Source organism: Sinocyclocheilus anshuiensis, unplaced genomic scaffold (genome assembly GCF_001515605.1).
Source record: "Sinocyclocheilus anshuiensis isolate Anshui unplaced genomic scaffold, SAMN03320099.WGS_v1.1 scaffold311, whole genome shotgun sequence".
Classification (NCBI taxonomy): Eukaryota; Metazoa; Chordata; class Actinopteri; order Cypriniformes; family Cyprinidae; genus Sinocyclocheilus; species Sinocyclocheilus anshuiensis.
The window spans coordinates 1885011-1911467 of record NW_015549606.1 but is presented as its reverse complement, the minus strand read 5'-3'; the positions used below and the strand labels follow the sequence as shown (position 1 = coordinate 1911467).

General features: G+C 37.0%; 1 protein-coding gene across 1 annotated transcript; it reads left to right on the top strand.

Annotated features, from left to right (window-relative positions):
- Positions 1-14070: 14070 nt before the first annotated feature.
- LOC107659004 (inactive tyrosine-protein kinase transmembrane receptor ROR1-like) lies at positions 14071-19835 on the top strand (the record flags this gene model as incomplete). Its single annotated transcript, XM_016447767.1, has 5 exons — positions 14071-14198; positions 14872-15189; positions 15273-15518; positions 16360-16568; positions 18288-19835. Coding segments are annotated over 5 exons (2341 nt in total), but the record flags the coding sequence as incomplete, so codon positions are not given.
- Between the last annotated feature and the right edge of the window lie 6622 nt (positions 19836-26457).

The window sequence follows — 26457 nt, the reverse complement described above, 5'->3', positions numbered from 1 at the left end:
AGAAAGGAAAACTTGAAATCGCATCATATGACCCCTTTAAATAGCCAATCTGAGCAGAAAAGACTTCTTTTAAAACATTAGATTACAGATCCCAATTTGAACACTATGTGTGAATGTTATAATACATGTATTAATAGAGCTGTTGTAGGGTAATTATTATTATCATTATTATTGTCTTACTTTTTTATTTTATTTTACAGAACGACAGCAAAATTACAATACTATAATTTATGAATGTCGATGGAGTTGTTGCTTTTTCTCGGCTTTTACTTTGACAGAAACCTGCAGGAAGATCTCAGTGCTTCTTTTTGTTGAAAACAGCGTGCAGATTTATAAATGATTCTCATTACGAATTTGAGAAGATGTTTGTCGCACATATCAGATTGTCACATGCCTTTAAAAAAAATTCACAAAAATGTTACTGAGCAACTGACGAGTAGGGATGGCTCGATACCACAATTTTGACTTCGGTACGATACTAGGATTTAATACCTCGGTATCGATACTAAATCGATACCATAGGTGACAAATAACCAGCCTCTGCATGAAAAATTATGCAAACAAAATGTAAAAAAAAAAAAAAAAACCTACATTGAACATAGGTCAGATTTTGATTTTGAAGAAAAAAACTGAAGAGATAAAATTAAAATAGGATCATCTCTTCATATCGTTTCAGTCTTTATCACATGGTGCAAAGAAAATGTATCAGAATGTAACAAAAAAGAGTTTAAGAGTTGTAGAGTTTACAGGTTAAATGTTGATTTGGGGGGGAGACTGAATAAAATGAGTTCACATCTTCATATATTTTCAGTCTTTATTTTTTTGCTAGCTCCATTGCATGCGATATTTAATGCGCATCTTGTCAGTAAAGCCAGTTCTGTAATCAGTGGTAAATCTCCATCACATGCGTGCTTTCACATGGAGCAGCATTAACTACACAGAGCCGTTGTTTACTGACAAGCTGCGCAAAACCACGATCATATTTAGCAGTAATATGCCCTTCATCACTATTACTAATACTAAAAATAATATTACTGATCTTTTTAAAATAAAAGTCTAAATTAAATCAGTTGAAAGAGACACATTTACCTGTCGATCTTTTAACTCCTTGAACAAATCAGGATGAGCGAGTGACAAATGTTCCCATGGCAGCACATGATTTATAGCAGCGCTTGCAGACTGGTGAATTAAGGTCGGTTGGTTCACCTTTTTCATCACTTTTGTAGGCAAAGTAATGCCATATTTCACTTCTACCGCTTTCTTTATTTATTAATTTCGGACGTGTAGAGTGAGTTTCACCTGTTTTATCCATTGTCGTTTCTCCGTTGTCATGCTTGCCGGTTTCGCGTCAGTTTGGGTAACACTGCCACATAGTGGTGAACTTTGGAACAGCAGCGAATGAAATACCGAATTGAGCAAAATGATGATATCGTACCGTTTGAAATATAATATATACCGGTACTGGAAAAATACCGCACATCCCTACTGACGAGTAACAGTTTCAGCGCAGATTTTCCTCGCGCTTTGGACTTTGAACCCTGACGCGAGCTCGTGCAGCGCTGTCAGAATAAATGCAATTCGTGCGTGCATTAGAAAATATAACATTCTGCAGTTGATTTACTAATCGTTTAAAGGTAATTTCACGATTTCAATCATCATACAGTAACCTAACCACCAGCATCAGCCACCTCTTCTTCTCATCGGAGACGTGATGCAGCACTAAACAGTCTCTCGCTGTCGGTGCTTCGTGCTTGTAATGATTTCTGCGTCTTTCTCTGATAGTTTTAAATACGTTCACACTGCCGACATGTTTGCTGCATTAGTGCGTGCCTCTATTTGATCGCGTTAGTCATCGTTCGGTACATATTATTCGGCCTTTTCGCTTATTCGGTTGCCGAATATTCGGTGCATCCCTAGTAAGGACATCATTAAAATAGTCCATGTGACATCAGTGGATTAACTGTAATGTTATGAAGCTATAAGAATACATTTTTGGGTGTTTTTCAGTTGCAGGCCTTGAAAATGACAGTCCTACTACAGTTTCTACCATTTCTGATTCTCATTTTTAGCTACATGTTTGTCTGCCATCACTAGCATCTTTCAGAATCAGCTGTTTGACTTTCAGTTGAAAGTGATGCACATAAATAATACTGAAGGAGCTGCTGAGGTTATCCTTATCAAAATATCGTTAATGTACTGTAAATAGACATGATTTCTTTACTGTGATTTTAGCATAAAGAGACAGCTTAATTTACACAATGCAGTTGTGCTGCTGGTCTTCCATGAAACGTCAGCAGAATTCTTTAATAGCAGGCGTTTGAACCGTATACGGCCCCACATTTCTTCAAGGTTGTTTATAAAATCCCCTTTTTCCCTGTTTGAAAAGATTAATACTACCATCACCGGCTTGTCAAGCCTGTTAAAGTTTTCCCAGCTGTGTGAAAGGGAAACTTTATCTCAAATAAAATTACATTTAAAAACGAGATACTCAGCTTTTTTACGAATGCGGTTTTAACTGGCCTGCTGAATGGTGGATCAAACTGATCTTAACAAATTCCAGACCATTGTTCGCTCAAGGCTGGGCTATTGGGGTACGGGAGCTGGAGATATCCCAGAAGCCTCAGCATTGTCTGAAGGAGCACATCCTGATGGGGCCCTGTACTGCTTTTGAGTAACGACTACACTAATACTTCTGAAAGATATTCAAGTGCTTCAGTTTTAGAAAGCTCTCCGTTTCAACAAGGATTTAACAAAGGGCTCTCATAAATTCTTTGATTGATGTTAAAGCCTAGATTTGATTTATTTGATTCTTAAAGCTTTTGAAGATGTATTTGGTCATTCAGAACTGTGTCACTGTGGTGTGTTGTTATGGACAGTAATTTACTTGTAAAGTTATGAAAGTAAGTAGCAGCTTGTTTGTATAGTGCTTTGAGTTATAGAACTTGTAGAAGCAGCTCAGATTTACTGCAAGTTCATGGGCTTTCATGTTTTTTCCCCCATCACAGACATTTTTTAAACTAATGGGACATATTAGCCTTAGAACTGGACACTATATATCTATGGAAGTCAGTTTTCCACTTCAGAATTAAAAAAATATTGCAAAGTGACTTTATTTTTCAAAAATAGTTCTCAAACTTTTAAGGTCATGTATCACCTCTGGTCAAATCTGACCTTGTTTCTCATTATTCTGACTTTATCTAAACTGTGAGTTTGTTTCTCATAATTGCAACTTTATTTCTTGTAATTGTGACAACTTATCTCACAAATGCGGCTTAATTTTTCTATAATTGGGAACTTTATATCTCACTTGATTCCTTATAATGGTGACTTTAAATCATATGACTGTGATTTTATATCTATACCATTGTGACTTTATATCTCACTGTGTGACTTTATTTCCTATTTTGTAATGTTTAACTTTTAATTACCTGTTTCATTTTTTATTGTGACGCTAAAATGGGCTTCTATATATGTATATACAGTACAGTCTGTTAAATATAACTAGGATTTTATGATCCCCACTTTAATATATTTAGTGGTAATGCTTTTTTTTTTCCACAACATTTTTGCTCAACATTTATTCCATTGTGTACAATTTATCTGCTAACCTGACCAAAGATGCACTTGTTGTTGTAGCTTCAAAATAGGTTATAATAACTGCAGAAAACTATAGCTCACCATGCAAGCAGATACAGTCTCGGTCAAGATCTAAATATCTAGCTTGTTATGGAGCTCTTTTAACTAAGTGTTGATTGACTGAAGATTGGAGCTTTAATATGAGTCTCTTGGTATACGACCTTTGACCTGGTATGCTCTATGGCGGAGGTGCAGTCTGTAACTTGATCCTGACCTTTCGTCAAAACTTCTTTTCCAGTCTCAGGGCAAGCAGTGCGGGTCAGCATATCTCCCCAGCACCCCATATGATGCCATATTAACCTCTACCGCTCAATTACATCAGCAGACCACACCGCCCTGCCATAGACAGCCTGTTTATCTTTATTTTAATGGTCCGTTAATATATGCCAGCTGATATTAGGTCATCACAGACGAAAATATTTGCATTTCAGTTAACCATAGTAAGGGTATGTGGAGGTTGGTTCTAAACAATTCTATAAATTCTCACAACTTATAAAAGTATGATTTAGAGTTTATTTTTTGGACTGTGTTATACATTTATATGTATGATATATAAATATAACTATGTTTGTCATAATCATTTTAAGACCTCTCAAAAGTAAAAAAACAATGCTTATAATCAAAGAATACAATTATAGTTTTATCATGTTGTCTACCTCTGAATGAATAAATGAGGAATTTTGAACTAGGGATTTATGGTATTTTATACTTTAATAATATATTATGTATTCAGAGTATCCCCAGTCTCTTTCTCTCGCCATCTTCTGCCTTTCCTTTTTCTATTGACTCTATGCCCTGCACCCTCTCCTCATGTTTTTCCATGAACAAAGTCTGGCAGCCAAAGCCTTCTGATTTTTTTCCATTTGAGCTACAGCGGACGCACGTTTGGATACACAACTGTAAATATGAATGAAAGCTTAGAAACACGTTATTTCTCTCTTCTTTTCACTGAGGGAATAAGTTATGTCTTATTCCCATTACTTTTAGAGGGATATGGGGCCAGTAAATTTGCTTTTATTTGGAGAGCATGAACTTTATTCCCAGAGCCCCTCTCAAATGGATAACCCCTTACCTGCAGCACAAGTTCCTTTCGTTTTTAATGCTTTTTACAGCTTTGGATATGCTAAAGTTATGAAATAATGTCTTAGTGAAGATAGTTTAATGATATATATAATGTATAATGATTTGTTCTGTTGATATGGACAGAGATAAATAGGTAATGCTTAAGGAAAGCAGAGACAGTTGTGTACAGTGAGTTTATTTATTGATATCCCCCGGCTTATGTGGAGTTCCTATGTTTTCCTACACCTGGAAGTAAGCCGTGTGTAATGCATAATTACTCAAGGTTCCCCACTCTCTATAAAAACACACCGGCTGTGTTAAACATGCATGTTCTTGTCATTTAAACAGCCGTGTTTGCATTATGATCTATACATTTTGGCTTTGTAAATCATAAGGTGTGACAAATCGCAAGCACATATCAAAACATGGTGGAGAAGCTTGCTTGGATAAAGGTTGTTCTTTACTCTGCTTAGTGATTATATGAAGTCATGTTGTCAGTTTAGTGGTGCTGTGCCAATTCTTTGAGCCAACACTGATTACAGCATTAACTTCAGGCGCTTTTTTGGCAGACGAATGTAGATTCACGTAGCGCGCAATAACATATGAAGTAAATAACTGGTGTCAGGATTCAGTTTTATAACTTTCACACAAGCAGATGCATACACACCCACATCTATTCAAACACTTACACACACACTGAGTGTGAAATCAGAGTTGTGCCTCTTCAGCAAAAACCCTGTCTTATTCACTAAGCACCACATATTGACCATTTAAGTACTTAAATTAAGTACTTACCATAACTTAATGCAATTTAAAGGAATAGTTCACCCAAAAAGTGAATATTTTGAGATTTTGAGAAATGTAGCATTACATCTTTTGCTCACCAGTGGATCCTCTGCAGTGAATGGGTGCCGTCAGAATGAGAGTTCAAACAGGTGATAAAAGCATGACTCCAGTCCATCAGTTAATGTCTTGTGATGTGGAAAAACAGTGCATGTTGCATGATAAACATGATTAAAAAAAAATAATTGGAAGTTTTTAACTTCAAACCATTACTTTCAGCTAAAATGTAAGTCCCCCATCTTATTGCTTTCTCCAATAAAAAAGTCGTCTCGTCTGAATCAGGAGAGAAATGTGCACAGATCAAGCAAAACAACAAGCAAAAACAGTCCAAAACAGTTTTGAACGAGTATGTTGATGAATGTTGATGTGATGTAGGATAGACTTTTTCACTGGTTATTATGGACTGATATTTTGGCCAGAAGTGACGGTTTAAAGTTAAAATGCCTTAATGATGGATTTGTTTAATTAAAAAAAGCAGCTTTTTTATACTTCACAAGACATTAATTGATCTAAAGTAGTTATGTGGATTACTTGTGGATTATTGTGATGTTTTTTATCAGCTGTTTGAACTCTCATTCTGACGGCCCCTATTCACTTCAGAGGATCCATTGGTGAGCAAGTGATGTAATGCTAAATTTCTGCAAATCTGTTCTGATGAAGAAACAAACCCATCTACATCTGGGATGGCCTGAGAGTGAGTCAGTTTTCAGTTAAGTTTTATTTTGGTTAGAACTATTTCTTTTAATTAACGTCTTTGTGTAAATGTAATCAAATTTTTATATTTAATTTAAAATGTTTGTAAATTAATAGTTGCGCTATTATCACCCATGGAAATAATGTTGTAAAAATAATTTTATTTAAGAGAGTGTTTGCAAATTTTATGTTGATCATGATGGAAGTAATTCATTAAAGGAAGCAGAGCAACATTAATTTAGATAAATATTGCGGTAGCCTGCTATATTCTTCACAACTGAGTTCTCAGAATCAAAACACGATTGAGAACTACGGTATGTAAATTGTGTTTAGCACTAATTTTGAGGGTGTGTTTGCACCATTACCTAGTTAGCATAATTCCTTTAGTGTTTTGGATGCTGACACAACGCAGACAAGCGTGTGCAAATAAACAACGCTATCAGCTGGCACAATTCAGTCTTTGTTTACTCCACCTAATTACTTGTTTTGTGACACCTCAGCTGGTCAGTTCTGTTTGTTATTTAATGATCAGTACACATTGTGGTTCAGTGAATAGAAAAACAAACATGGACTATTTTTCTCCATGTACGTTGTCACCTCTCGTCCTAATGGGCTCCTGACAGCTTGACCTTTCTGCAAACCACTCAACTGCACATTGTATAAGCAAATCATCTGTGGGGGTTTTAATACATCCGTACAGCCAATCTCCAGATTATTTGTTTCAGCGAGAGCAGTTGCACCCAGTGGACGGGGACCTTTAAATTGAGAAATCGGAGACCGAGGCTCAGCGTTGCTCTCAGGGGATGTGATGTGGTCAGATGGAGTGCGGAGTGAAGAGAAGGGGCAGATAAGCTTTTGGGTTCCTAAAGCATAGATCATAGATTCAATTGCACATCTAATCAGGCTTCTGATGGATATAGAGCTGTCAGGATACCAACAAAATACCAGTGACATTTCACGATTCTTGATGCTCAATTTTAATACCACACACAAAAAAAAACTAATATGTCATTTATTTAAGCACATACTATTTAGGTTAAATAAAAAATTAATTAATAAATAAAATGCCAGTGACATTTCATGATTCTTGATGCTAAATTTTGATACCACAGAAAAAAACTAATGTCATTTATTTTGAGCACATACTATTTAAGTTAAATATTGAAAATAAATAAATAAATAAATAAAATACAAGTGACATTTCACGATTCTTGATGCTACATTTTGACACCACAGAGAAAATCTAATATGTCATTTATTTGAGGACATACTATTTAAGTTAAATATAAAAAAAAAAAAAAAAAAAAAAAAAAAAAAAAACAATAATTTAATAAAACAATGGCTTGGACCAAAATATTTTTTCAATTAATTTTTTTTTCTTTTTTTCTAATTATTCAGTTATTCAAAAATAATAATTAACAGTTAGTGTTTTTCCCCTCCTTTTTTGTTTTTATTATTGCAGATAAGGATAACTATTGTTGTTATAATAATAATATTATTGTAAATTGTTAAGTTTTTCAGTAATTTTATTTTGGGTATTTTTATCTTTTTCTCTTATATTGCTAATTAATAATCATTAAATAATAAAATAATTTAATAACAAATTGTTAAATGAATAATAATATCAATAACATTTATATAAAGTTTCAAGTTTTTTAAGTTTACAAATATTAACATTAAACATTATTATTATTATTATTATTATTATTGAAAAAGGTATTTTTGTCAGCTTACTGTACATTCATTTCATATGACTGGCTTTTTTACATTAATACATTGTCAAAACAAGCATTTAGATTTTTTTAATCTATGCTCAGATCAAGTGTCTAGTCTTTGACTATAGTTTGCATGACCCATTTCTCTCTTTCTGGGAGATCTCAGGGGTCACAGGGTTGTGTCCTTTGCTTCTGTAATAGAGGCTGCTATTGTGGTAGTGTAACATGAGGACTCGTTCCTCTTTTTCTTCGTGACTCCTAATGAGAGTCCCTCGGTGGCTGTCTTTCCCTTCCTCCCGAGATGCAGTCACGGACCACAGGCCCCCCTGTTTCAGGGACAAACCAGTCGACTGTTACCCATATTCCCCCCATTGTTAAATATACTGCCATTGACCCAGGTCAAACATTAGCTGAGGAGTAAACCTGACTGTGAATTGGATCCTCTCTTTTTCAAAAATCCTTCTCAAGGTCTTAAGTCTAGTCCCCATTATACAAGATTTTATGTGTCTTACATCTGACATACAGAAGAGTTTTAAAAAACCTCAAAGATTGTTTGTGTGCAGAATACATAGCAAATGAAATCAGATTCAGGCAGTCTGCCCGTCTTCACAAACTCTACTCTGGAATGCCCTCATACTTACAGTAACAACAAAGTTAAGATGTTTTGGAAAGTGTTTCATCAAAACAGCACTGATAATATGGACATTAACATTCATAGTGCATGAAATGGCAGGCTCACAGTCACTGAGAAGTGATATCGTTGACCATCGTTGCTTTCATGGTACACAAAGTATCTGAGATGAAAATATTGAGTGTTAGAGACTCCAGAGGTGCATGTAGTAGTTTTATATGAGCACATAAAATATGACATGAATTTGGATGAGATCAGAACCTCTAAGCACATGCATCACCGTTGAGCCCATGAAATATTAAAGAGAGGTGATCTAACACGAGTTTAGGAGGGATCCTTTAGTCATGAAAAAAAGTCTTTGCATGTTTAGGGATAAATCATTCAATAAAGTGTGCTTCTCATATACAAGTAGATAGAGGGCAGTATGTTATTTCAACTAAACATGAATTTTCAACATTACACAAGAGTCAGCTGTATATTTAGACTTAAAGGAATAGTTCACCCAAAAATGAAAATTTGCTGAACATTTACTCACCCTCAGGCCTTCCAAGATGTAAATGAGTTTGTTTCTTCATCAGAACAGATTTGAAGAAATTTAAAATTGCATGTCTGCAGTGAGTGGGTGCCGTCAAAATGAGAGTCCAAACAGCTGATAAAAGCATCACAATAATCCACAAGTAATCCACACGACTCTATTCCATCAATTAATGTTTTGTGAAACCGAAAACTGTGTGTTTTAAGTTTAAAAAGTTAAAACTCACATTCTAACGGCACCCATTTGCTGCAGAAGATTCACTGGTGAGCAAATGATTTAATGCTAAATTTCTCCAAATCTGTTCTGATGAAGAAACAAACTCATCTACATCTTAGATGGCCTGAGGTCAATTTTAATTTTTTGGGCAAAAAATTCAGTGCACTTTCATAACTTTTCTACAATCTTTCCAGTATTTTTTTTAAGCATTTCATAAAGATAAATACAGATTTCCATTTGTTTGTCAGTACCCAAATGTTTGTAGTGTACAGTTTTTTTCTAGAGTACCAAAAGTCCCTCAGTGGACAGACTGATGATATCAAGCTAACTTGTGGACCAGTTTTACTCTACTTTAAGATCTTAATAATTTCCATGATGTTTCCAGAACTGGAAATCACATGTTTTCCATGATCATGGGAGCCCTTCAAGTGAGCTTATCTACAATTAGTTTTCTTAATGTAGGCCAGTGAGTCTCTTGATCTTATAATGGAATAAGTGGAAATATCTGTTCATAAAATCAGTCGTCAGCAATCAGATCTGCTTATTTCAAAATCACATTTCGGCACAGCATGACTTTGAGATTCCAAACAGAGTATCTTACTGTCCATACTGATCAACCTTTCTGCTGCTCAACTCATTTTTAAGTGGAGCAACGTATGGCACAAGAGAAAAAAAGTGTAGGAAACGTCTTGAGGTGTTTTTGACTCCTTAATGGATGGAGAAGGAGGTAGAGTGGCTAAAAGATGGAGGCTTCAGGCCAGGCAGATTGGAGATTGTTTTCAGATGGGAATATCTTGATACATTTATTAGACTCCAGGGCATGTGCAATAACACTGATGACACAAATCCATTCTCCTTAATGTTGCATCTTCATGAACTTAGCTTCTTAACAAGGCTCTTGTAACATTTACATTTAGTCATTTTGCAGACGCTTTTATCCAAAGCGACTTACAATTGGGGGATACATAAAGCGATTCTTCTTAAAGAGGCAAACAGATACAGGAAGTGCTTGTAATACCAAGTTTCTAGACATTGTTCAAATAAGTACAAGCTAGAAAGAGAAGGAATAAGTAAAGACAGAGAATTTCCCAGTCGTACCGCTGCATTCTGAATCATTTGTAGAGGTTTGATTGTGCTTGATGGAAGTCCAGCCAGAAGAGCATTGCAGTAGTCCAGCCTAGAAATGACAAGGGCAAATCACAACTGTGTAAATCACAACTTTGTTTGGGCCAAGATATTAATTTTAGGGCATCTGGTTGACCTCACTTAAAGGCCAGCACAAGAATGACCTCACACCACAAGTTGATATGATTCTTTAGGGTCTTAATTAAAAGTCTGGCAAGCCGTTTTGTAGCATTTTCCTTTAAATGTTAATGAGCTCTGCTGACCCCACCTCTTCCAAGGCCGCTCTCTGAGGGACTGTTTACTTTAGCCGCTGAATGATTCAACACACATTTCAGTTCAAACAACTTATAAAAGTGCATGTAGCATCCTATGACCCCTTTAACATGCATCAAACTGAGGTTTGATGGTGAAATAGCGGAGTTCCCGACCAGGATAACAGGCATAGATCTTCTCCTGTTGTTTGGATTTTTTTTTTCTTTGATTTAAGATCTTCAAATCATATCTTGTGGAGTTCATATCTGTGGAGGTCCATTTCCCCCACATAATTTCAAAAATGCTTTGGTAAAAAATAATTATGACAAAAAGTCAAAATTATGAGATGCCAAGTCATAATTGTGAGATAAAAAGTCGAACATATGACATAAAAATCATAATAAAAAGTAAAATTTTAATATCACACTTATGACTCTGAGTATCTCATAATTTCAGCATTTCATATCATGAATAAAAATGAATTATTATCTCAAACTGTCATAAATGTTTGACTTTTTGTGTCATAATTACGACTTACTATCTTGTAATTTAGATTTTTAGTGTAATAATTATGACTTTCTATATCAAAATTATGATTTTCTAAAGCATGACTTTTTTTCTTACATGGTGGAAATGGGCTTACATAGAAATGTCTGCTTAATTGCTGCTGTCAATAAATCAAAATGGAAATGCCAAATAATAAGAAACGTCAAAATTCAAGTTGAAGTTTCCTATATAAATAAATCAGTCAATACAGTTTAGTACAAAATGTTTAATATATAAATTAATAAATTATAAATTATACTTTCCTCTGTGGTCTCAAAATGTTGGGCACCTTTGTATAATTGTTTGTGGATGGCTTTTGCTACACACTTTTCAAGAATAGGACACCCTGAAGAATTAAACATCCATCTTGGTAATGTTTAATGTGCATCTCTCTCAGGATGATTTCTCTGCTACTCAGCTCACAGGGTAGCATTTTTAGACTCCTCACTCCTTCCTGTCTCGACTCGATAGGTTTAACAGGAGAGTTCGAGGATCCTGCAGGAATTCCAAAATGTGCTGGATCTGAAGAGTATGTTGAAAAGCATATCATGTTTTGTGTGTGCCAAGACAGAACTTTCTCTTGTTCTCTCACTGTCACAGGTCAATTAACACAGTTTGTGTTGCGCCTCACACTTTAGCTTTAATTATGACTCGCTTCCAGTTGGCACTGATGAGTAAAGAAATGCCCTGGACTTCCTTCTGTTTAGACAAACCACGCGCTTCGTAAGAAACACAAACACACGCTGATGAACTGGAGTGTGTTCATGTATATGTGCATGTCTAAGACAGCAGGAGAGAATGTAAGGGAAAGAGAGAGTAAAAAAATAAATAAAACAATATTATGCAAAAATGGGTTATAGTTCTCCACAACAACTGTTTCTCCTTGTCATTTAGCTTTCTGTGGGTGGCCACAGTTACCAATGCATTCTCCTGTGACGCACATGCTGGAGAGCTGTGAAACTTTTCCAGTGTCTGTCACTGTGCCGGATTCTTGCGCTGGCCTCAATTTTAGATGGAGCTGTTTTACATAATACTGGACAGGACAAATTTTTTACTAAACTGTTTTGCCCTTACAAATCAGAACTGTAGGGTTTGCATGGGGATGCTGTCAGATTGTAATGCCATGGTACTTTGATATATTCCATTGTATAACTTAAATATATACACTACCATTCAAAAGTTTGGGGTCAGTAAGATTTTTATTCAGCAAGGATGCATTAAATAGATCAAAGGTGAAAGTGAACATTATTACAAAATCTATTTTAAATAAATGTTGTTCTTTCTATTCATCAAAGAATCCTAAAAAAATGCATCAAGGTTTCCACAACAAATATAAAGCAGAAAAGCTGTTTTCATCTGTGATAATTAAAAAAAAGTGTATTGAGCACCAAATCAGCATATTAGAGTGATTTCTGAAGAATAATGTGATACTGATGACATTAAAAGTCTTCTTTCAAAAACATTAAAATATCTTACCAACCCCAGTGTTTGAACAGTGTTGAATGTATATATAGACTAACTGACACACATACATTTACATAAGAATTTATAAAAGGCAATTTTATTTTATTTCCAAGCTGATAGCTGAACGCTACTGCAGCATTAAAGGTGCAATAGGTGATTGTCTTCAGAAACATTTTTTACACAGTGTTCATTGCTCCCTACTCCCTGAGCAGGGGAAATCTGTTGAAGTTTACCTCACTTTGGAACATGGGCTGGAATTGAGAACGGCTGATGTAGCCTATTGTAGTAATGTTGTCTCTGGTATTCTGGTCTGTGAGTGTCTATGCGTTCGGGGGCGTGGCTTTGGACAGCGATTGCAGGGAGGGTGGGACGTTCGCTTTCAGTGCTATCAGGCTAAAGTTAGCATTTTCCGAGATCATCTACTGCACCTTTAAGTCATTTCGCAAAAATATTATGTACTACTGTTTAAAACATTTATATAATAATATATATGACCATATAATCATTCATATTCTTCTAGTATTTTAAAGAATAGCAGGCACTATACAGTATATAGATTAACTAAAACTTATTTAAAAAATAAATAAAGTTAGTATTCTATTCCAAACATGTCCAGATTGAGTGCTAATGTCTGGATTGACGTTTGCTCCTCAGACACTGCTTTGACTTTTGAACTCTGACCTTTCACACGCCTGCTTTTCATTAACACCACCAACCATTTTAATTGATTCCGATTTTTTCACATTTTGTCTGTTTATTTGAACTGTTCATAACCTGATCATTGTTTTCTCTCATTTTATCTTACACGTTATTAAGTCAAATTGTTTTGGTTTACCGCATTGCAAATCACTGGAGTCCAGCAGTGACTCAGACTTTGCTTTTTTTTCTCTTAGTGTATATATGGATGACATACAGTACATGTTTGCGAGAACCACCCATTCATATGGTTTAAATTACAGGGTATGACATGCAGACACAGAACAAAACGTCTTTTTTTGTTCATTTTTTTTTTTATGATATGTTGAATGCTTTAAATGGTATATCCAGGTCTGTATTATATTCCATTTGAATGTATTTTTCATATGTTGGATTTGTATTGTATAGGCTGATTAAATATGCCAGGTTTGTTCTGTGGGGTTGCAGCTGTGTGTATTTGTGTGATACAGTGGCACTTACTGCCCTCTAGTGCTGGAGTTAAAATTACAACATTGCATGAATTCCCTGAATGCCAAAAAAGAAACTGTGATAAAAGCCAATGTACTAGGGGGATCTGGGCTGTATATTGTTTTTACGGCCCGCTAACCTAATTTACCATAATTAACTTGCATATTTCACGTTTATTTTGTTTTTAGAGATGATTTTGATGAGGAAGGTTTCTGCCAGCCATACAGAGGGATCGCGTGTGCTCGCTTCATAGGAAACAGGAGTATCTTCGTGGACTCGCTGCAGATGCAAGGCGAGATTGAGACCCAAATCACAGGTAGCCCTTAAAACATTCGCTTCTCAGTCCTTACAAAAGAAGTTTCAAAACAACTATTTTGTACATACTTCAACTGAAATGCAGCTGATAAAATCAGGCTGAAGCCTTAGATAAGAGAGCTTTTGCCAGCTAGGCTGTGTTTTGGACATTTACAATGGTCATACATAGGCATTTATGATGGTATTCTTTGAATAACCATATAGATACCAAGCTATATGAATATAGTAATTATTCAAGACCATCTTGTATATCTGCCATGGTATTACAATCTGATAGAAGAACGAGAGATAAAAGTTATGTAGTCTGAGAGAGTCTAAAGGTTTTTTAAAGCTAAATCTTAGTATCATACACATATGGACTGGACTAAGCCTGGCTTTAGATTTCAATTGTTTTTTGTTTTCTCTGAGAAATTTCCCAGTTGTAGCTATTTTAGATCACACAGGCATTCACTGTGGTTTCCTCTCAAGAGTGAGCAGTCAATTTGTTTTTGAATCACACAGCTTCTTGCGAAACCACAACAATTCACCAGAACTTTGTTTCTTTGTTGTTTGTGTGCAAGATATAATTTCGCTAGACTGTTACGTAGCTTGTTGGAATCCACAATGGCTTATTTTTGCTTTAAAATCTGGAGGAAACCCCTGTGTGAAGACTTGTTTCTGGGGGTTTTTTTCAGCGGCGTTCACCATGATTGGCACCTCCAATCACCTGTCAGATCGCTGCTCCCAGTTTGCTATCCCGTCCCTGTGCCATTTTGCCTTCCCGACATGTGACCGCAGCTCTGGCATGGACAAACCGCGGGACTTGTGCAAGGACGAGTGTGAGATTCTGGAGAACGACCTGTGTAAGACAGAGTACATCATCGCTCGCTCCAATCCCCTCATCCTCAAGCGCCTCAAACTGCCCAACTGTGAAGACCTGGTTGCTTCAGACAGTCCCGAGGCTGCCAACTGTATGAGAATAGGCATCCCAATAGCTGAGACCATAAATAAAAGTATGGATTTTGTGTCATTATTAAAAAAGACTTGTCAAAATCAAATTTTATTGAAAATCTAAATGAACTCTCTTTCATTTTAGGCCACAAATGTTATAACAACAGCGGTTCGGATTTTCGCGGGACAGTCAGCATGACTAAATCTGGTCGTCAGTGTCAGCCGTGGAACTCGCAGTATCCCCACAGCCACACCTTCCTGGCCATGCGTTACCCAGAGCTCAACGGGGGACATTCCTACTGTCGCAACCCCGGCAACAAGCACGACGCTCCCTGGTGCTTCACCCTAGATGAGCGTGTGCGCATGGAGCTCTGTGACATTCCTCCATGTGGTGAGATGCACTGCTCATATTGACATAGGCTATGTTCAGAATAGCATGCTACACTCATATTTCCAAAATATACAGTATGCATGCTTTGTGTTGTATGTGGGTTTATTTATGCACAGAATACCGGTAAGATCTACCCAAATTGTTAAAATGCTATATCCCACAATGCAATGCACTACTAGCATTATTTATAGGCCTATACTAATATAGTATTTTTTTAAAGATTTTGAATAGATTTTATTTTTTTTACTGTATTTAATATAGCTTCATTAACTTTTAGTTTAGTTTTTTATTACAGTTATTTGCCAAGGCAACATTTCTCATTTTTATTTTTACAGTGAAGTTTTCAAGTTTTCTAATAATATATGTTTTATTTTGGTTTTATTTTAATTACTAAAACATTTTTTTTATTTTAGTTTTATTCAACAGTAATAATGCAATGCACTTGACTTTTATTATTATTTCATTGGACTGCAAAAAGTTAAAATATGCTTACACAAAATTTGGTTAAAAATGCATCTCAGAAATATTTTTCTGAGATGATAAATGTGCACCACTCTCTGATCAAACATGCATGTAATAAAGTCAAGTGCATGATTAAATAATATGCCATTTTAAAAATGAGTATGCAGTGTACAGTATATTTTTAGTATGCAGTATGCTTGTATTCTGTTCTGAACATAAACAAACTTGGGTAATCTGTGAAAGATTTTACTCCAAAACACATTTTAATTAGCACTGCCTTAGCTTGAGTGCAAATGTTGTTATAACAGACTTTTCGTGTTGTTATAACAGACTTTTCGTATGGTTTTAGTTCATATATTTGTATACTGATTGTCCACAGATTTGCCCAAGCATGGCAGCAGCAGTATGGGGATCCTGTACATCCTGGTACCAAGCGTTGCTATACCGCTGGCCATTGCCCTGCTGTTCTTCTTCATCTGTGTGTGCCGAAACAACCAGAAAGCCTCACGTCCACCAGCCCCACGTCAGCCCAAACCAGTACGCGGCCAGAACGTGGAGATGTCCATGCTCACGGCATACAAACCAAAGGTAAGATGTTACCACTAACAGATCATAACCAACTATGAAAGTGCATCTACACCACAGTGTATCATCGGATTCTGGCACAAATCCTGCATCTTATTCTCTTATTACCCAAAGGTGCTAAATGAGCTTTAACATTTAAGTAGTTTCTGATTGGCCTACTTTAGTGAATCAGCTGCTAAAACAACATTGAGCATATGTGCAAACAAACATTGTTATCGGTTGTGTCTGTTTTGATTTTTATTCTTATGCTTTTTGTCCATTGGAGTCGCTGGGCATTCTCATAACGTTTTAATTAGTGTGCATTCCTGAGTTAAGGGCACCACACAAACAGGAGGCAAAACGACAGGATGAGCATATGGAGGCAATCTCTTCCAGGCCTGGAGAGGAATCTAAATATAATCATATTGTTATCATTCCATTTGGATCATTCAAAGCAGATTCAAATGAGATTTTCGCTTAAAAATTGTTTTTCCTTGCTTTTTCATCTTGGTTGCTGGTTAGAGAGACATTTTGACAAACAAATATTTTGATGAGATGATGGTAGTTCCGTTTAGTTCCAGTATTAATCAGACCTTTTGACACACTGAAGTGCTGTATGTATCTGTAACACATTGAGACCTCTCATCTACAGTCTCAGCTGCAGGCCAGAGTTCAGACTAAGGTCATACAAAGGTCACCATTCACTCAAGTAATATCCAAAACAGGGATGAGACATGTTTAGCCTCAGGCAGAGTTGACGCTAACACAAAACATCTGCTTCTTTCAAAGAAAGAGATTCCTATCTTTTATTTGATGCTGTTCATTTCTCCGCTGAATGTAGCTGTGACCTTTTGGCAAACTTGTTATTTCCTGTTTTATGAGTCTTGTCCATACCAGTCACACAACATTATGCATGTTACTTACAGCTATATCATGCATATAGTGGATAAAACCATACAGAGACATAGTGACTGTCATGTAAGTGGTAAGACAGCTTCTGCGAAGTACATAAATGTACATGACAGGGAGAATATTTTAAGAGTAAACAGAGGTTTTATGCATTTCTGTGGTCAGTGGTTGAGGTTGCAGCATGTCTTGTTTTTCAGCAACACAGTAAAAGATTAAAAACAAAGCTACAACAGTTGACAAAAGTTTCTTCATGGATTAACAAAAAAAGCAAGACATGTTATTACCATACCTTTTCTCTCAAATTGTTTAATAATTTAATTTAATTATCAATTAAATATTTAATTATTCAAGCCTATTTATTTAAAGTACCTTTGGCGTTATCTAAATATTACTTTAAGTTAGGCTTTAATAACAGTAATAGTATTATGAAGATTCCTTTAATAATGTAATCTTTCGCAAATCTCATAACTACTCATTTTGTTTAGCTTATTGTACATTCATTTTAAATATTCTGCTAAAAATGGTACATGATCATGAGATTAATAACAAATAAACCAAATAAATATATATATCATTCCATTATTATAATTATTATAATGTGATATGAAGTATATATAATAATTATAAAAATGGAATTAAATTGAGAAATACATAATTACTGACACTAAAAATGTATTCTGCATGTATTTCTTATATATATTTACATATGTCTCAAAATAATTTGTTTTGAATAATATTACTTGATCACAAATCATTTACTACATTATTGCCTGATATCTGCAATAACAAATTTGCCAGCCCAGCCTTACTCTTCTATTTCTTCCTCTTCTGTAGAGCAAAGCCAAAGAACTTCCTCTGTCTGCAGTTCGCTTCATGGAGGAGTTGGGTGATAGCAACTTTGGTAAGATCTACAAAGGTCACCTGTACCTGCCAGGCATGGAGCAAGCTCAGCTAGTTGCCATAAAAACACTGAAGGACATCTCAAGTGCACAACATTGGGGCGATTTCCAGCAGGAAGCATCTGTCCTGGCAGAACTTCATCATCCCAATGTGGTTTGTCTCCTGGGTGTCGTGACCCAAGAGCAGCCCGTCTGCTTGCTCTTCGAGTTCCTAGCCCAAGGAGACCTCCACGAGTTCCTCATCATGCACTCTCCCCACTCAGATGTGGGCTGCAGTAGCGACGAAGATGGTACCGTCAAGTCCAGCCTCGATCATGGAGACTTCCTTCACCTGGCCATTCAAGTCGCAGCTGGGATGGAGTACCTCGCAAGCCACTTTTACGTCCACAAAGACCTTGCTGCAAGAAACATTCTGGTTGGTGAGCAACTTCACATAAAGATCTCTGATCTTGGCTTTTCAAGAGAAGTCTACGCTTCAGATTATTACAGAGTCCAACCCAAAATGCTCGTTCCTATTCGCTGGATGCCACTAGAAGCCATCATTTACGGGAAGTACACAACAGACTCTGACATTTGGGCGTTTGGTGTGGTTCTGTGGGAGATCTTCAGCTTTGGCCTGCAGCCCTATTACGGTTTCAGCAACCAGGAAGTGATGGAAATGGTACGGAAGAGGCAGCTGCTGCCCTGCCCAGAGGATTGCCCTCCTCGCGTGTACGCGCTGATGACCGAGTGCTGGCAGGAGGGACCCGCTCGACGGCCGAGATTCAAAGACATCCACGCCCGACTACGTGCTTGGGAGGGTCTGTCCTCTCACGCCAGCTCCAGCACACCATCCGGAGGCAACGCCACCACCCAGACTACCTCTCTGAGTGCCAGCCCCGTCAGCAACCTCAGCAGCCCGCACTACGCCGGATACATCTACGGAGCTCCGCAGAGCCTCCCACCGGGACAAATCGCGGGCTTCATGGCAGCACCGATGCCTCAAAACCAGCGTTTTATACCTGTAAATGGATACCCTATCCCAACAGGCTATGCTGCCTTCCCTGCTGCCCATTTCGCTGCAACTCAAGGCCCTCCACAGGTGGTGCAGCACTGCCCTCCTCCGAAGAGCCGGTCACCCAGCAGCGCCAGCGGCTCAACAAGCACGGGTCACGTGACCAGCGTCCCCTCCACAGGCTCCAATCATGACGCCAATACGCCTTTGCTTTCTCATTGTGTCACTCTGACGCCCATGACAGCATTGCCGGGCGGCACAATGCCAGTGTTTGGACATATGGCACAGAAGGTCATGCAAATAGACCCGAGTCAGGCAGCGCTGCTAGCTGACACTAACAGACTGATATACAGTGAATCCATCATTACTGCCAATTTGTGAATACATGTTTTGTCCTGTATATTGATCTATTGAATTATTGATATTTTAATGTTTTTTCCTTCCTTGTAAATATGTAATAGCCTGAAAAAAATGCGAAAGTTTATATTTTAATGTTGTTTTATAAATGTGTCTTAAAGGGATAGTTCACCCAAAAATGAAAATTCTGTCATGAATTACTCTCCCTCATGTCGTTCCAAACCCGTAAGACCTTCATTTATCTTCGGAACACAAATTATGATATTTTTGATGAAATCTGAGAGCTTTCTGACCCTGCATAGACAGCAAGGGAACTACACCACTGCTGTCACATGGACTATTTTAACAATGTCCTTACTACCTTTCTGGCCCTTGAGCATGTCAGTTGCGTTGCTGTCTATGGAGGGTCAGAAAGCTCTTGGATTTCATAAAAAATATCTTAATTTGTGTTCCGATACGAAGGTCTTACGGGTTTGGAACAGCATGAGAGTGAATAATTCATGACAGAATTTTCATTTTTGGGTGAACTACCCCTTTAAAAGAAACTTGTATATTCACATATTCTCTGTGAAGTTCATGCCACTTTTTTCGACTTAGTATGACTAAACGTGGCCTTAAAATGTCCTTTTTCCAACCAGAACTTTGAAATCATGCCCTTTCACGATTATTTTCGACAGAGCTGTGGGTTTATCATCAGTTTTGTCTACTTTTTCATTTATTGACGACTTCCTGGAAGTCTTTAGAATGTCTTGGTGTCTGTCCCGTCATTACATTTTGGAATCAGTTAAATTGCATTATTATAGCATTGAAATCCAACCCTATAGCCGAAGTTCCCAAATTAAGGGAATAGTTTTGCAAATATCAATCACTGATGCCTTAATATGAAAAAAATTTTGCTTTAATTATGGTCACCATATGTGCCTGCATTTTATTATGAAGTCAGGCATTTGTACATGTGGGAGAGAATGTGTTCTGTGACATTCTTCTGTTAATTGAAATCATTTCAATACACGAGACACACCAGGGCTGCGTTTGCTGTAAGCCAGTGACTTCTCGGGCAACATTTGTGTTTCTAAGGGACAGGCTTTTGAAGTGGCAACGGTGTAGCTGCAACAAAATAGCGAGAACTTTGGTGCTAACCAAGCATGTAACCAAGCAAGCAAAAAAAAAAATTGGGTGAATCCCTTTAAGTCAAAAGCTGTCAAAATTGGGCAGAAACCTACATTTATACACAAACTGACTGCTAACTTTCAGATGAATTTTTTTTCTCAACTGTCATGGAATCACATAAATAGATAGAATAGTGGGATATATCGATTAAGAAATCTAAGATGATAGGATGTGACACAATCATTGGATTCAGATGTGCCTTTTTTGCCTTCCTACCTCCAGTCCTTATACAACAAATTCAGGCAACCAGAAAACATTCTTGTGAATTTTATATTCTATACGTGCCTAAACCCAGAGCATACATTAATATTTTAAACCGTCAGGATAACATTTTATTTGTCTAAACGAGTCGTCAATTTTTCACATCACTGTTTGGCAAAGCATATGTGAAATCTGTCCTAAAACTGACGCAGAACTTTTTCTACAATAAACTCATCACTACCTATAGAATGTAATGCCTAAATATTCCTCTAGAGGTCAGTGTCACTCTGCGACTCTGATTGAATGAAGTTCTTTATATTTGTCTCATGTTAATACTGTATGTGCTTGCGATTTTCAGCTTTCATTTGATGTTTGTTAACTTTATTCTCTCTCTGAGTTTGTAGCTTGTTTAATCTCTTACAATTTCACAGAAACAGAGATTAAACAAATAATTTTAGTAAGCAACTGTATGTCATGTTCATTCTCATTTTGGTTTGTTGCCATGCAATTGTTTAATTCAACGACACCCTTTTCCTGTGTTGAAGACAATCGAGAATTGATCTTTTATGCAGGGTACAGTGTTTGTGAATACATGATTGCTTGAGACCTATGAAATGCCTTTTGGACAATCTTCTGATGCGTCATGACATTTCATGGACAGATGTTTTGCATGATAAACTGATGTGTAGATCAATGGTTTATTTTTATATGATTTGTCACACAATTTTACATCAATATTGCAGTTGTATTATTGTACGTCTGAACATACAGTGTGTTGACATTATAAAAGCCACTTAAATAAACAGCTTGGTTTAATGTCATTTCTTTTTCAAGTGTTCTATTATGAGCTCATGTCAGTACATCATTAATATCTTTCAAAGGTTCTGTTATTGTTTTTATCTATAATATTTAAGTTTACTGCTCTTATATGCCACAAACGGACAGTAGCAGACCTCAAATTAACATTAAAAGCAGGGTTATTGCAGAGCGTTTCACATATGCCACCAGAAGAGGGCAATGTAGTGTTAGTTTAATTTCAAACATCAGGGTCCCTTACGAAAATTAACCATGTGCTGCGTCTCAATGTGCCTACTTATACTACGCCCTTAAAGTATGTACTCTTTTGGTGAAGAAAAAGTACACACTTTTGAGTGTGTAGTAGAATAGCAGGCAAGCTTTGGGACATACTATCACGTCACACAACTGCGTCTTTAAAGGACCGCTCTGTCGCAGCTGTTATACGCACCCTGTCACTAAACTGGCCTGTCAATCATCTTGTCACAGTTAACATCCTCCACATTTCATTTAATTTAACTTCCTACCGTACTGGAGAGAAAAGAAGTAGCTCGTTGATCTGCCAGTCGTGGGTCTTTCATGCAGGAGAACTCTGCTCATATTTTCTGCATAATGATGCATTTAAAAGTTAACGACCAAATGGATGTTTATAAAAGTTCACATTGCTGTTGCAGATGAAATATAACACGGATAACAATAAATAAATATTTTTTACCAGGTTAAATGTTTATTATTGGTAACTCGACCCCCTTTTTGTACACCCTTCACCTAACCGTCGATCGTGCGTACCGCCATGTTTGTAGTTTTTCTAACGCGTTTTATTCGTGTTTGTAGTTCTGGACCGAATCCTTCGCGCAATGGATTGTGGGCAATTTTACCCATTAGAGCAGGGGTGTCCAACCCTGCTCCTGGAGAACTACCGTCCTGCAGACTTTAGTTCCAACCCTGCTCCAGCACACCTGTCTGTAATTATCAAGCAACCCTGAACACCTTGATTAGCTGGTTCAGGTGTGTTTGATTGGGGTTAGAGCTGAAATCTGCAGGATGGTAGCTCTCCAGGAGCAGGGTTGGACACCCCTGCATTAGAGTGTGCGCGGATCCACACTTCAAAAATCGGCCTGAAATAGTAAACCATCCGGGGACTTTTGGCATACTCTTTTCTACATACTGTGCTTTGTCCGAAATCGCCCCCTATACCCTCATTCACTATTCCCTACATTAGGTCACTAATTCAGTTCACTAGAAGGAGTGAATGAAAACGAGTAGTGAATTCGGACACTGAGTGCACCGGAAGGAATGACGCTTTTGCATAGTTTGTGCTTGCTGTTTATTAATCATTTGAAAATAGCAAACTAGCAGCTCCAGTAGTAAGATTAAAGGATTTATCTTGAACTCTGTCACGGAAATTATGTATAAACCCTAATCAAACAATTTAATAATCAATTTACAATGAGTGTTGTACATTATGCTGTACGCCATGGATGAGCGCTTTGTAAAAATAAACGGATTGATTATTCAGCTGCGGGCGCCATCTTCTGGCGAGATGCGGGAATTCATTCGGCGCGTGACTCTCACGGTGCATTATGGGCATTCTCTAGCCGTTGAGCGTGCACCAGATGTACACTCGTTTTTGCAGTGCATTGTGGGATTGAATGAGTGCACTCGAGAACGTCCACTATGGTTTCGGACACCACTAAAAATGGCTGTTCCCTCAAATAGTGCCCTATTTAAGGGTATAGGGGGCGATTTCGGCATAGCCACTTATTCTAATCTCACATACTATTTAGGATGGATAGTATGAACATTGAGATGCAGGGATGGTTTTATTATAGCCTAGTAAAAGTGAAGTAACCATGTTTTTTGGCGATTGATTACGAAAATTAACCCGTTTTACTACTAATACCATGATTAAAATATGGTTAGTGTAGTAATTTGTGGTTACCGTGGTTTAAATATAATGACCATGGTTTTTTGGTTCATTTGTAGTAAAACCATGTTAATTTTCATAAGGGATATTCTGGGGATGAGCTCACTGACTGTAGGATATTTGTCTTGTTTTATATATTTGTTTTGAATTGACTATACTTGTGAGGACCAAATGTCCTTACATTGTGAAATACTTTTCAAGCCACTAGTGAGGACATTTTACTGGTCCTCACTATTTTAAAAGACTGCCCCTGTAGTTAAAACCAGGTTATAATATATAATATTTAACTAGCTGTATATATCAAAAAAACAATGGAGAAAAAAATGCAAGAAGTCTATGCAATGTGCCCATTTAGCTAAGTAAACGTGTGTGTCTGCATGTGAATGTTTTACATTATAGTACTGCACGCATTTCAAAGGTACGTCAAACTATTTTCCTTGGCACTGGATAAACAAATCTTTTCAAAAGACTAACAAGTCCAGCATGTTTGCCAAAGGAAAAATAATAGAAATTATGTGTGCATGACTTTATGATTACTCCCATAAAGACTCAGTCTCAACCAGGAGAAAAAAAAAAATCACGACCTTGAACACAGAACATTCAGCATTCAGAGGAGAGGGGTTTGATGTTGGGAATGTTTTTGATCAGTTCTGCTCTCCGGTTTCTTATCTGGAACGGTCCCAGGAATGGCCATCCAGTCTCTGGCTCTGGAATGCCATGTGAAGTTATAAATCCACACCATGAGCAATGTGTGTCAAAGTGCCATTTATGAGAGAAAAATATAACAATATAATAGGATTTTAACAATAGGCTACATATTATTCCAAAGATTTATTATTAAGAAGATAAAGAAGAAGCATAGAGGGGGAAAAAACAAGACTAGGGATGCTCATCTTTTTTAAATTGAACATAATTAAACATTAATGATATAATTCATATTATACGATTACAATGACTCATGATATGATTTGCAAATAGTAGGGCTGTGTAAATGACAGACAATGGTTATGACTGGGCCTGGCTTTGGATGAAACCCCATAATGTCAGATGGGATCCAGGTGTGCAGTTGATGATGGGCCAGGGGTGGATCTGGGCACAACAAGAGCCAGCAAACCTCAGGATGGGCTTGTAAGGTGTGGTTGAGAAGAGGAATGGCAAAAATATGGAATATGGAAATTATGTATAAATGTAGTGAATATAGTTAAATATAATTATATAACAGGATAAACAGTTGAGTCTTCTGTGTCTTTTGGGTCTCAAACATTAGGATATTCCAAATATTAAGAGCCATTTGAACAAATCATTTACATGTGTTTACATGCAATATGTAGTCTTTTTGAATTTCATGCAAACGCACCAAAATAGTTTTTTGCTAAGTCAAAATAGATATCGCGACTATCGACTTCATCCAGCGTGTAGGCTATCTAATCCGGCAAACACCGTCAAGCGGGTGACACGTGTTGTTTTATCCGTCAACTATTCGAGTATTGTATAGGCTACTTGACCTTGAAGACTGTATCTTGACTTCCTTCGCAAAAACACGCTTTTTCAGCTGTAACTATTCAGGGAAACGTACTTCTGGTTATTTGTCGTTTGGCAGAAAATGGATAATAGTTATCATTGTGTTCATTTAGAAAACAAAAACACTGAATAGACATTACAGAAAAGTAGCTGAACTATAAGTAGCTTTAGATATAAATATTTTAATTCAACATACAAAAATACAAATAAATAGTGAAATATTATATTATTTAAAAAAAACGCTACTCTATATACAACTAAAAGTGCCAGTAGGTGGTGGCAAATACCTGTCTTAAGTCAGTGAGTCATTCATTCATTCAATCAATCAATCAATCAATCAATCATTCATTCGATCGATTCGTTGAAACAGCTGATTCTTTCAGAAACGAAGCAAGTGACTGCCTTTATGAATGGTTCACTGAATCATTGATTCACTCGATTTGTTTAAAAACGTGGATTCATTAATGAAACACCGCTGTGTGTTGATCAAAGACGCACGACAGTTCTCCTAGGGCTTTATTTTCATTAGTGAAATTACTGACAATGTGTCTAAAATATAATTATTCACACCTTTACCTTGTCTTCATTTTTACGTAAAAACTGTTATGTAACCTATTTTTGTATTTCTACCAGCCAATGATGATTCTGAAAGAAAACACGCAGTTTGTTATAGTAGCCAACACATGCAGCTTTCACGCGCATCTGACAGAACCGCCCATTGCTGTTAATGGTTATTTGAGCAAATAGTTTGCTCCGTAAATTCAGTTCAACAGCATTAATTTGAAGAGGGTAAACTTTATCCCTCGACTGAATCTACACATGCATTTTGAGTGTTCTTGCTTCGTCCAAGCAATAAATCAGGGGTGCCCAACCCTGGTCCTGGAGATCTACCTTCCTGCAGAGTTTAGCTCCAACCCTTATCAAGCACACCTGTCTGTAATTATCAAGTGCTCCTTCAGATCCTAATTAGTTGGTTCAGGTGTGTTTGATCAGGGTTGGAGCTAAACTCTACAGGCAGGTAGATCTCCAGGAACAGGGTTGGGCACCCCTGCAATAAATGCACGTCTTTGAATGAGCACTGTAGCGCACGTGACTGGACAGAAAGCGAGGCTTCGTTTGTCATTGGTCACGTGATTTCTA